Source organism: Grammomys surdaster, unplaced genomic scaffold (assembly GCF_004785775.1).
Source record: "Grammomys surdaster isolate TR1022 unplaced genomic scaffold, NIH_TR_1.0 126271, whole genome shotgun sequence".
Classification (NCBI taxonomy): domain Eukaryota; kingdom Metazoa; phylum Chordata; class Mammalia; order Rodentia; family Muridae; genus Grammomys; species Grammomys surdaster.
Window position 1 is genome coordinate 9845581 of NW_021621071.1, and position 13309 is coordinate 9858889.

Sequence of the window (13309 nt, forward strand, 5' to 3'; positions counted from 1 at the left end):
CTCTCTCTCTCTCTCTCTCTCTCTCTCTCTCTCTCTCTCTCTCTCTCAATTTCTGTATCTGTTGATGAAGCCAACTCACCCCTGGTAATCCCAGGCATTTAAATTCCCTAATAAGAGCATGGCTGTTGGGAATACAGAGACATGGAAGGGCACCTTCCCTTTCCCATCTGTAGCCATGTGACAGGCAAGTCATGTGACAGGTAAGTCATGTGACAGGCCCATCAAAGCTAGTGGCTGGCTTTTCTAAGCCTTAGCTTTTCTCCTAGAAATTCATTTCAACTACAAATGATAATGATCACACCTACACTCGGGGTTAGTGAAGAACTAACAACTGTTTCTGTAGGAGTTTTATGAGATCTGAAGTCCTTGGCTTAGGCTGAACTCCACAATCCACCTGCAGTCTAGCTCCAGTCCTTCATGGATACGTATTTACTAATGCATAGGATAAATTGCACACGGCTGTCTCTGGTGACCTTTGTGCTGCTTCACTCAGAAGGCCTCCTCCTCCTCTTATTCTTACCCAAATTCTCTATGTGCCACAAGAATCACTGCTGCCCTGAAGGTCTCCGCCGAACCTCTCTGTCTTTTTCTTTTAATATACGCCAGTACACTGTCGCTGTCTTCAGACACACCAGAAGAGGGCATCAGATCACATTACAGAATGGTTGTGAGCCACCATGTGGGTGCTGGAAATTGAACTCAGGACCTCTGGAAGAGCAGTCATTGCTCTTAACCCCTGAGCCACCTCTCCAGCCCATGCCTCCTGCTTTTAAGTTACTACTGGACACCTACAACATGTCATTTGGTATTTAATGGATTGTACTGTTTACATAACATAATGGTGAGCCTATAGGAGATACCGAACGTCTATTCGTGTAGTCATTTCTCCAAAGGGATTTGAAGCCTTCAAGTAGTTTTAGATTACTGAGCATGGGAACGGTAAATATATGACCCAAACCTTGTTCAGCATCCTCCCATATTACCTACAGACATCATCAATTGAGTTCCAAAAGCACTCAGACAGGATTGTCTTTCTACCTTCTGTACTTGGGAAGTCATTACTAACCAACCAAAGACAGAGTGTGAGATAAAACATTCCGTTCGCTATTGGCAGCCATGATTTTTTATGGCTGCTCTAGCACACCGCTTCTTGGACTTATTCTTTTAAAAAATGGTTAAATAGTAGAGCCAGGACTAATATGCAACTTCCTATTTCCATGTTGGGTGCTGTTTTGATTTATAACAATTAACTGCGAAAAAAACCTTTCATTCAGCTATATGAACAGAAAATTAAAATCTGCTGATTACAAGGAGAAAAAATGAACCTCTCCTCCCCCCTCTTTTTTTCTGCACATGTGCTCATACACATGTGTGTGTATGCATGTGCATGTATGTGGACCTAAAGACTTGGTGACAAGATTTTAAGTCAATGTACAAATGTTTCAAGCTCTTCTCATAGAGTTCAGGATCCTCCCAGAAAGCCAGAGTTGAAGGTGAGTCAGATGGGGGTACTTAGGATTTGGAAACATGAGACTCACGTGGGTAGAATATAATGATAGCTTCTGCCAGGCCCTGGACTGTCTTACCATTTAGTGACTCATTTCATCCTCAGAGATCTGGAAGGCAGTGCCCTGGTGTCCTTTCCAGTTCCAGACAGGAAGGAGAGAAAGCACTGGGGACTAAGGAATTGCCCAAAATCAAATGCTAGAAAGGTGTGGGAACAGATGCATGATCTGAAGGCCACACTCTTAGCCAGTGACAAGTGGAGGCAAAAAAGAGACTGTAGAAAAGTATGGGGAGAGTCTGTAGAAAGAGGACATTTCCGAATCGCTCTTAAGTGTGGCACCACAGTGAGCAGTAGGGCAGAGGTGCCACCCTCTCCATGTATGAATCCCTCATGATGCAAAAATGGGAAAACCAAGCCAGGGTTGGAAAGAAAATGAAACCATACCATTCTTCTTTCCCAATCTCCAGGTTCATGAGCAGAGCACAGAACAACTGTAGATGGTTTTAAAAAGTGAAAGAAATAAAAAGCAGAAAGCCAGCTTGGCTGGACTAGACGTGGACGTGGAAAATGGCCAGAGAGTGTCAATCAGCCCTTGAAGATGGATGTCCTAGGTACTGGCTACGCCGTAATGCCTGATTTCTCTCCAAGGACTGTGCGAACAGCATTCCATGCTGTGGAGAGCCCCGGCCTTGTATTTTGATACTAATTCCCCTTTCTTGTGAAGGGCAGTAGAGGAGGTGTGAGTCATTACACAGGTGATTTCTAGTGAACCTTCTGCCCATCTTAATTTGTAAAATAAAGGCTGGAGCCAGTGATTGGGCAGAGGAAGGGGAGGTGGAGATATAAAGGTTGGTGGGAAGAGAGCAGGGGGGAGGATGACTGGAGGAAGACAATGGAGGAGGAAGACGATGGAGATACAGACAACAGAGACGATGACGACTGGGAAGGGAAGAGAGAGAGGGCGACAGAGGATGACTAGGAAGCAGGAGGTAGAAGGACAAACACAGGGTCTGGAAAGCCCTCAAGTTATACGGCTCTCATAGCTGGGGAACAGAGTAGTGTAGGGGTATCTGCCCAATCTAGGCTTACAGAATGTATTCATAATTACTGAGTTGTGTTTTCATTGACCGATCCTAATTGGGTTGGAGATTTAAATATCTCCCACTACAATTCCATTTCGTTTAAACAAAAGGAGCCAGACCCCAGGCTGCTACTGAGTATTGACTTCATGATCTTCTTGGGGGGGGGCGGTGTTGGGGAGGCTAAATGAAGGTCTTGACATTAAACAGTGACTTATGGTGTTCAAGACCATTCAGGTGGCCAGAATTAACTTTTTCTTTTCCTATAAATGTGAGTTAAGGTCCTCAGAAGTCTCTCAGGCTTGGGAGCCACCTCTGACTCTTCCAATATTCCTTTTATCAGGTGTTGCAATCAGGTGGGAGCTAGTCAAAGGCTGTTTGCTCATGGCTTCTTTGGGAGCACTAAGGACATTCCTCTGTGCTGGCCCTCCCCTCGGTACCATGGACATCGGTGAGAGCCTACCCAGGGACATTTCCATGGCCTACATGAACAAGACAAATGACCCAGAGGTAGGAGTCAGGACATTTTGAGAGATGATCCACAGTCTCCTGGGACTTCATTGACTTGAAAAGTCAAAATATATTCTCTTTTAATTTCTCTATCTGCATTACAGGCCTCCAAGAATAGTTATTAAAACACCCAGGAGGTCAATTATACCAGTCTAGTACTTTCAATTTCTGTGTAATATTTATGTAAAGCTTGGGCAAAACCCAAATGCTTTTAAATGCATTCTGGTTAGAAGTATATATTTGTTCTTTTAAATCCTTACTTTAACTTTTACCAAGGGCAGATAAGTAACATAAGAGAATGCTATAGATCTAAGAAGAAGTTTGGTAGCACCTTATTGAACTTTGACCTTAGAAATTAAAAATCATAGATATATAATCTCTAAATGTGTAGAATCATATATATTATTGTGTATAATATATAACGATAGTAGATATATAATCATATATTATAATATATATTATAAATGTATACTATATGATACAATCATATACAATATATATGATCATATAATGCTATTGATGATACATAATCATATTATCTTTTACGTACATGTATAATTTACTCAGACCTCTATGACTTGTCTAGACTTCAAGTTCTGTCTTTATCTTTAAAAGTCATAAAGGTATAAGATACTGAAGCTTTTAATAATAGAACCCATTAGAGATAATGGAATTTCTTCAAGTTAGTTAGTTTGAGAGAGAGCGGCTCTGATGACAGACTGTTAGGGGTTTTGTCATTTATTTATTTATTTATTTATTTATTTATATTTGAGACAAGTTCTCATTATGCAGCCCTGGCTGGCACAAGGTGCAACCAGCCTGAGCTTGGACTCACAGAGATCCTCCTGCCTCCTAGTTCCTAGGATTAAAGGCATGCACCATCACATCCAGCATAAACCTTATTTTTACTTCTAGAGAGTAAGATAATTCTGAAACATTTTTGAAGTTGGGTCATTTGTTTTTATTAGAATGTATTATGTGTATGACAGACCAGGTTTCCTTACAAAATTTTCCTGTATGCACGTGAGGTCTACTTCAGTCGCCTCAATTGCCAGCCCCTCCAGTGCCCTAGTTTATTTCCTCTCCCTAAAAGTCTTCCTTCCATTTTCATGTCTTTTTAAAATATAGATTTAACATATGAAAGAAAACATAACATTTATTTTTCTTAATCTTAAACTTAAAGCGTGTTTTTTAAAGATAAAATGAAAGCAAATTATAGTCATTACAAATCTAAACCACAGCAATAAAGCTTGATGACATTTTGGTGGACCTCACTTTTAATATATATATTTTTTAAATTTACAGTTCTACAATTTTTTGTTGTTGTTGTTTTTGTTTTTCGAGACAAGGTTTCTCTGTGTAGCCCTGGCTGTCCTGGAACTCTGTAGACCAGGCTGGCCTCGAACTCAGAAATCTGCCTGCCTCTGCCTCCCAAGTGCTGGGATTTGTGATTAAAGGCGTGCGCCACCACCGCCCAGCTACAGTACTACAATTTTATAATTGTGTACTACATGGTACTTAGGTTTGGCTTTTTTTTTTTTAAAGCTAATCTCACTTTTACACCAGATTGCTTCATGCTACCAATATTAATTAAGGTCGACCGGTCTCTGATAAAGTCTGTGGTCCATTAGTCTGCAGTTCAGTACAGAAAAGTAAACAAAGATTGTTCTGGCAAAAAATGCAGCTGAGTTTCTCATGGAAAATGATTCTGATCAACATAGATCTTCGAGCCAATTGTCAAGAATACATATGGCTCCCTTGCTAGGAGCTGTCTTTCCTAATTGTGACTTTTCAAACTGCATGGCAAACACAGAAGTGAAGGGAAGGGGTCTCCTCAGAGATGCAGGAAGGCGACCCAGACAACTCACATTTGGCCGGAACTCCTACAGACAGATGCTGTTATCATCTAACAGATGTTTGTTGATCTCCTTCCAATTCCTAGGTAACAGATGTGCATATCACCAAGCAAGAGGGAGATGGTTGCCTGTGGCTGAAACTGGCACTAACAAATACCTTTGCTGGCAACTCAGCAAAAAGAAAGGCTGAGGCTCTGAAGGGGCTTGGTTAGTGCTGGAGCAGGCAGGGACTGCGATGAAACCACGTGAAAGCATGATTCCTAAGTACACATCCACAGCCCTGGGATTCTGTTTTTAGACACGTGCTTGTGTGTGTGTGTGTGTGTATATGTGTGTGTGTGTGTGTGTGTGTGTGTATGTGTGTGTGTGTGTATACTGGTGTATGTGTGATTGTGTATGTGTGTATATGTGTTTGTGTACGTGTGTGTATTATATGTCTATGTGTGTATGTGTGTGTAAGTGTATATGTGTGTGTATTTGTATGTACATGTCTGTGCTTATGTGTGTGTATGATTGGTGTGTGTGTGTATATTTGTGTATGTGTGTATATATGGGTGTATGTGTGTTTGTGTATGTGTGTGTGTTTGTGTTTGTGTGTATGTATGTGTGTATGTGTGAGTGTGTGAGTATGTGTATGTATTTGTATGTCCACGTCTGTGTTTATGTGTGTGTGTGTGTGTGCATGTAGGAGGCACAGAGACCCTTATGCTCACAGATCGGATCTCAGGCAACCTGGAATGGTATACACACAGGGTTGTTCTTTCAAAGGAAGACATGCATCCCATTATCCACCCAGAAGGCTGGGAGCTGGTGTGGCTAATAACCTGTGACCTTTGCACTATCTTTGTGCCCTGAGACCACACCAGACCCTCCCTCCGAGACCTTTATCATAAGTTTGCCTTTCAGTCTATCTACAGAACTCATCTTAATGGGTATGACATGAACTTGGCAAAGCATTTCCATGTAGCTATCCATGTCCAATCTTTAGTTAGCTTACACTGTGCCTCGAGTTCTTCAAGCAGACTTATATATGTTTTATTGCACACACAAGATCGAGTTAGTTATCACCAGGAACAGTTTCATCAAACTGTGCCTTGCTTAGAGATGCCTAAAATAAACTACTCAGGGTCAGCCGCCTGAAGCTTGAACCAACACAGCCTAGTCATGTAGAACTGAACTGCCTTCTTGCCTCCTGGCCTCCTGCAGATCATTCTTCTGCGGGCTGGGAAGGTGGCAGAGAACCCTGCAGGTGCAGTCTATGGACTGGCTGCATTAGAATCCTCAGACCCTGGGAAATCCGTCATGGTCATCAGCTTTCCCTCACTCACAAAATACTCGAGGGAAACAACTTAAAAAGAGTGAAAGACTCGTGGTTTCAATCCACGATTGGTTGGTCCCATTACTTTGGGCCTGTGGCAGGAACATACATCATTGTGTGAAAGCAGAAGAGGTCTATCCTCCCCGTGTTGGCTGAGAAGCAAAGACCAGCAGCAAGGTCCAGGGTCCTAATATCGCTTCATGGAGATGGTCCCAGTCACCTACTTCCTATACCAGAGTCACGCTTCCTAAATGTCCCAACACCACTCATAGGACCATCGTAGAGGCCGTCATACTTTCAATATAGGAGCCCTTGAGAGAGATTTTCTTGGGAGGGAGGGGAAGATCTCATTCTACATCTCATACCTGTTGGGATAATCTTTGTGTCTTCTGTGTACAGGTTGTCTTTGTATTATTTAAATGTTGATTTCTGTACCAGCAGAGAGTGGAGAACAGGCTATCACTTTTAGGAAGCATCAGCTGTCTCATTCTTTCATAAACTCTCTTCTCCATCACCTTCTGATTGGTTCAGTAAAGAGCTGATGACCTATCATAGAGCAGGAAAGGAAAGGCAGGACTTCCGGTAGAGATAAGAACTCTGGGAAAGAAGCAGGCACAGGCGAGTCACCAGCCAGACACGGAGGAAGAAACAGATGCAGGGACTGATGGAAAGGTAACCGGCCATGTGGCAGGTGTAGATTAGAATAATTGGGTTATTGAGTTATTGGAGCTAGCTGGGAACACGTCTAAGCTGTAAGGCCTAAGATTGATAAAGTCTCTGCGTCATTATTCAGAAGCTGGCTGGTCGAGACAGCCCAGCAATACATAATGGCCTCAAACTCACGGCAATGTTCCTGCCTAGCCTCGAAAGTGCTAGGATGAGCCACCATGCTAGGTTCTTTCAGATACACATAAAATTGAAACCATAACAACCAGACAGGGTGCAGTCACGAGCCCTTCCCTTGACTATAAAGTAAATAAGCGATTTGCTATATTTCCAGCTCAAGCGTTTCCTTCTCCGTTACATTCTGCTCTCTGATTGGTTTGTTATCTATCAGCTTCTGCATGCTTATCCCCGAGATTCTGTCTAGCTGGGCTATTAGCTTTAAATTTAGCATAGCGAGGTAAGTACCTGGGCTATTATTGCCTTAGAAACAGAGACGACAGAATCTTTCTACTCCCACGGCGCCCTCAAGACAAGCTCAAGTCTCTTCCTTGAGTTTACTTATCAAACCTAGTTCTCCAACCTAGTCACCTCTCAAGCCCTTGACCGTCATGTTCTCCATCCTGGTCACCTCAATTTAGCTTATTTCCAAACTCCATCTGTTCTCCAGCCAACAAGCCGACCTTCTTTCTCCTTCCTTCCTTTGCTTCTGCTGTACGCAAGGCAGTACAAAGCAAACGTTCTTTGCTTTGACCCTCTTGAACAAATTTACTAAAACAAAACAAAACATAAACAAAAACCCACACACACTTTCTCTAGGTCTTGGCTTGGGCTTCTCCACCTCCAACTCTGATTCAGCCCAGCCACACACTGGGTATATGTTAATGTGACATCTATTTTCTGCGTTTGGCCTACTGTGGTCTCCATTGAACTTTGCACACAACAGATTTTGATCAAAAAAGAATTTGACTCCCACCGATGTTCCACGAGCACACCCTATGACACGAGCGACTCTTTTAAAGTCAGAGGTCGTTCGCAGGATGGGTTTTCAGGTTTTCGACGCATGAGCCCACCGTGACGTGCCTGGGGGAGTGGTGAGCAAGAACACTTACTGTCCCTTGCATCTCAGCCTCTGCCATAGCCAACACGTCTGGACTAAGTACCACAGGAGGTAGCACTGGCCGAGAGTGTGCTCTCCTCAGCACAGAGACACCTTAAGCCGTTTAACCTTAAGAAATGAAGTTATTGGTCTATCTTTTAGCCTTTTTAAAAGAGAGACAACAACTGAGGCTTAGAGAAACTGTGCCAGTTCCCCTTGAGTCACAGTTTAAAAGGAAGCTCTGGTTCCTCAGGTCTTCCTGATTTACACACCACGGAACCCTGAGCTAGGAGGTAGGAGAACACAGGAGAATGGTTTTGAAGAGACACTCCCGGCTCTCTTCTTTCAGAACTCTCTCGGGCTGACTCTGTCCTCTGTAGCTGTGTTCTGTGTTCCCATCATTGCTGCCCCATTCCCAGACTAGCTATGGCTCCCTAGCGTGAAGGGCTAGCTGAAGATGGCTCACACATCTGAGTCCCCATCTCGTACTGAGCATGGAAGAAGGAAGATGCTGCACTCTGGTTAAAGCCCTGCTCCACGACTAGGCACAGCACACGAACTGTATGCCCTGCCCTATTTTTTGGTGTCTTTGAAAAGCCATGGCAGCTTCAGAAGATTTTCCCCGAAATCAGTTAGAGCCACAATAGCGCCAGTATCCCAACAACCTCTCCTCCTTCTTTTTCTTTACCCGTATATTTGGTTCCTTTTATTTTTATCTGTACTAGAAGTTGAGCACACCGCCTCACACGTGCCTAAGTTGTACCTCTAGCCTTCTTTTTTACTTAATCCTGACACAGAGTCTCATTAAATTGTCCTGACTGTCTCACAGGATGTAAGAGGCGCTGGATAGGTGCTTCCTAGTTACCTCACCTAGTGTTACCTAGCGCCTCAGGAAGTGGGTGGGCTTGCACCTATTGCCCTCCCCAGCCCGATGCATCCTTTGCCCCAGTTTATGGATGCCCTTGTTTCTCTCTCTTATCGAGAAATGCTCTCCTGTCTGTTCTGCAAATGTTTTCAAGAAAGGGAACTGATGAAATGAACCACAGAAAGGGAAACAAATATTAATGTTTTACCACGTGAGAGTCATATAAACTAGTGCTCACTTTAAGCCAGAAGAAGAAAGACACATGGCAAGAATCCAACACTCCTCTCCCTTGGTAAATAAAGCAAATATTTGAGTAGCTACTGTATTCCTTAGTGATAATAATCTGGATGCAGGAGACATGGTTTTAGGTGGGGGTGCTCCCCAATCGTATTGGATGGACCCCACTGGTGATCCCCCGACCCCTGGGCCCATCACGATCCTCTGTAGCCAGGTCCTGTGAGGGTCCTTTGATTCTGCTCAGACTCTGAGAAGCCTCTGACAACTGCAGTAGTTCCACACTACAGCAGAAACAGGCATCTCTGAGCTGTTCTTCCAACTTCCCCAGGACTAAGGAGAAACCTACACTTCTCGTGTTTCATGTTCATTTCTCCAGAAAAAGTGAGCCATCCACTCCTCTTCGGCTCATGGTAAAGGTGCACTAAAAACCTTCAGGATACTAGGGAGAGGCAGCAGCCTGCAAACACAGCTGCCCCACAGGGCATTCAGTAAAGGTGTGTGTGGTCTGGGCCTTCTGGATGAGTTCAACATAAGGAACACAAGGAGAAAATAATCAGGGGACTTTGCTGCGGGAGTCCACTCTGAATGTGTGTATATGTATGTGTGTGTGTGTGTATACATGTTCACAAGTGTGCATGCACATGCACACACGTTTAATTAGAGACAAAGGATAGAAAATACTGCTTCTGATTTTCTCATGTCTCAGATGTAACAGTCCACATTGGATTATTGGATCCATGTTGGCTTCTCACAGACTGACAAGCAGATAGGCCAAGAGGGCATGAGGAGGCAGCCTCACTGTAACAAGTAAGACTCTAGTGAGTCAAGGATCAAAAACTTCAATTCACTGCTGTTGTCCTCCGGGAAATCCCCGTATACATTGTGTATCCTTTTGTTAAACTTGAGCTTAAAGGGACTGGAGAGATGGCTCAGTGGTTAAGAGCACTGGCTGCTCTTCCGGGGGTCCTGAGTTCAATTTCCAGCAACCACATGGTGGCTCACAACCATCTGTAATGGGATCTGATGCTCTCTTCTGGTGTGTCTGAAGACAGCTACAGTGTACTCATATAAATTAATTAATTAATTAATTAATTAATTAATTAATTAAATCTTTAAAAAAACCCACTTAAGCTTAAGAGGTCAGGTGTGGAGATCAACATAGGTTCAATTGCACATCTGGCTATCCAGTATGATTAATACAATACACAAAATTATTCATTAGTAGTTCATAAAGATAATATAACTCTCCCCTTGGAGATATAAACATGGTTTCTAGAAATCTGCTGAACACGTTCTCATTGAGGAAAAAGAAATGTAAGAATTGTAGTACTTAGGTGACAGGGCTTATTACACTCATAAGTCTTCCAGGAAGAGGACTGGCAGAAAAGAACACTCACCTGCGGTGCTGACAAGGATTTAGGTGGAGCCTAAGGCTATCAGATCATTTACCTGGAAATGTTGCCACAGATGATAGCGCACGGCCGGGCACTGTGCAAGCATTGGATGGCTTTGGCTATTCCTACCAATATACTGATTCGAAGGTTCCAGGAAAGTGGGGCTGTGCCATTCTAAAAAGCAAGGCAAGTTGGCTTAGTTGTATTTTCTTAGTGCAAATTACCTATATACTCACTCTGCAGGCGCGTGGTTCCATAGCCACTGTTGATATTCCTTCTAGGCTCCGCCCCACGGTTACCTGGCAACAGCCAGGTGAGCCTGGCTCAATATAAAAGGGACTGCTTGTCCCCTCCTCACTCTCCTGTTCTCTTCTTGGCTCCTCATGCTCTTGCCCTTTGCCCTCTTCACCCTCTCTTCCCATTCCCCTCCCCCCTCCACGTGCTCATGGCCTGCTGCTACCCCCCTCCCTCTCCCTTTCCCTCTTTCTCTCTCTCCCTCTCTTTCTCTCACTTTTTCTCTCTCTCTGACTTTTTGTGTTTCTGCCTCCTCAGCTCCCCTCCGCATGCCCTAAATAAACTCTATTCTATACTATACTATCTGTGGCTGGTCCCCCAGGGAGAAGGGATGCCTCAGCATGGGTCCACAGAGGTACCCCCTTCCCCCACACCATACCACGCCTCCACCAAATATATCCCTGGCTCCTCTATCTTTTTATAAAACACAATAGCCACAGCTGTAGGTGGCAAGATGGAAGGAGAGGCAAATCAACAATTCAGTTTGCTACAACCTATTTTTAATTCCAAATGGGTTTTCCTCTATGGCTCTAGGGCAGTGATTCTCAGCCTGCAGGTTGCAAAGCCCATAGGGTTCACATATCAAACATAACGTATCTCAGATAGTTACATCACGATTTATAACAGTAGCGAAATTACAGTTATGAAGAAACAACAAAAATAATTGTACGGTTGTGGAATCACCACATCATGAGGAACTGTGGTAAAGGGTCACAGCACTGGGAAGGAAGGTTGAGAACCACGGCTCTAGGGAAATACCCAACAATTTTTAACATTAGGTTAAGCAAACTGTGGCCAGTGGCCTGGGCGTACAGCTCAGCAGGAGAATCCTTGCTTAGCATGCATACCTCACTGGGCTTGAGCCCCCAACCCTGTGCCCACCTGATTACCACATGCCACGGGAGCTGAGAATAGGGGATATAAACTCAAATGCACACATTTGTCAATCTTAAACAGATCCCAGAAACTCGTATGTTCAGGCAGCCTTCTAAGGGCAAGAAATCAATCTCCTGGGAGGGGCTTTGCTTCCCCAGGAACCATTGATGAATACACCGCCCCCACCATGCGCATGCTCAGATCTCACCCCTCAGCTCCCTCCAGTGTTAACAGCCCCCCTTCACCCTGGGCTTTAGTGAGCCAAAGGACCTGAGGGACCGGTACCCGAGACTTACTGTGCACTGTAACCTGTCAAAAAGCGTCCCGTTGCTCATATAGGGATAAACCAGACAAAGTTTCTCAGTCTCTGTGAAATATGCAGCCAGCTCTAGTATGTGGGGGTGACGGAACCTTGAAGGAGAAAAGTTTAAAACCGTCAGATTCTCCACTCAAACAGAAGATGGACGAGAGACTCGATCAGGAGGGACAGGAACAGTTCTAACGAAACTAAGTTCGGCCAAGAGACAAAGCATTTCCTTGGGAGTTACAACAACTACTAGTTCCATCCACCATTTTAAATCAACTGTCAGCATGTAAATCAATATAACATATTAAAATACAAGGCAGAAAATTTAAGGAAACGTCGGTTTCTTAAGCACTGGGATACTGAGAATGTCATACAAAAAGTTCATATAAAAACACAATTCAATATTCATTCATTTTCACTGATATGAAACTGTGTCATATTTTTATTTGTTAAACAAAGAATGGTTATGCAATGGACACCCATCTGATTAATTGTGCAATGCAAGGAAAAACACGAAATCACAGGACTAGAGAAGACTGCCTTTATCCCCCCGTCACTGGGGCATTACTACATCAGGTGCTGGATTAAGCCCCAGTTACATGCAGGCAAGGGATAGCCATGTCTGTACAAAGCTTGGGTTGTTATCTACAATCCACACAATAGTGTCTCCATCTGTAAAAATATGACACTGATTTCTACATTAATGTACATATCTTAGGCTCCTGGGCTAATCATTTATTAACCAACTAGCCCAAATAAACTCTATCCCTTGGATGTCATTGTTATATGAAGATCAGAATAGTCCACGAGTGATAGTGGAAGGGGCCGGTGTTGGCTCAAGAAACCCCAAGACCAAGTTCTCAGCACAAAGGAAATTTATTTGTCTCAGAGAGACAGAAGGCAGGGAATAAGAGACAAAGACAGGAGACAGAAAGTGAGGGAGAGCCGGGCGGTGGTGGTGCACACCTTTAATCCCAGCACTTGGGAGGCAGAGGCAGGTGGATTTCTGAGTTCAAGGCCAGCCTGGTCTACAGAGTGAGTTCCAGGACAGCCAGGGCTACACAGAGAAACTCTGTCTTGAAAAACCAAAAAAAAAAAAAAAAAAAAAAATAAAAAAAAAAAAAGAAAGTGAGGGAGAAGGGGAAGGGGACAGAGAGAGGGGACAGGGGTATTTGTCTGGGGGATGGAGATAGACAGGAGGCAGACTGTGGCTCATAGACAAATGGCAGTTCATAAGGGCAAAAGGAGAAACCTCATGTTAGGATGAGGCGTTTAATTTTGATTGGACAGGCTAATTAGGGCAC

General features: G+C 43.8%; 1 protein-coding gene across 2 annotated transcripts in view; it reads right to left on the bottom strand.

Annotated features, from left to right (window-relative positions):
- The window catches only part of Irak3 (interleukin 1 receptor associated kinase 3), a 54585-nt gene that overhangs the window by 9474 nt on the left and 31802 nt on the right, over nucleotides 1–13309 (bottom strand). For both annotated transcript variants that reach the window (XM_028759078.1, XM_028759079.1), the window contains exons 7-8: nucleotides 11995–12109; nucleotides 10584–10702 (exon numbers count right to left, since the gene is read on the bottom strand). In XM_028759078.1, the coding sequence (XP_028614911.1) occupies nucleotides 10584–10702; nucleotides 11995–12109 (234 nt within the window). The remainder of the gene's footprint in view (nucleotides 1–10583; nucleotides 10703–11994; nucleotides 12110–13309) is intronic.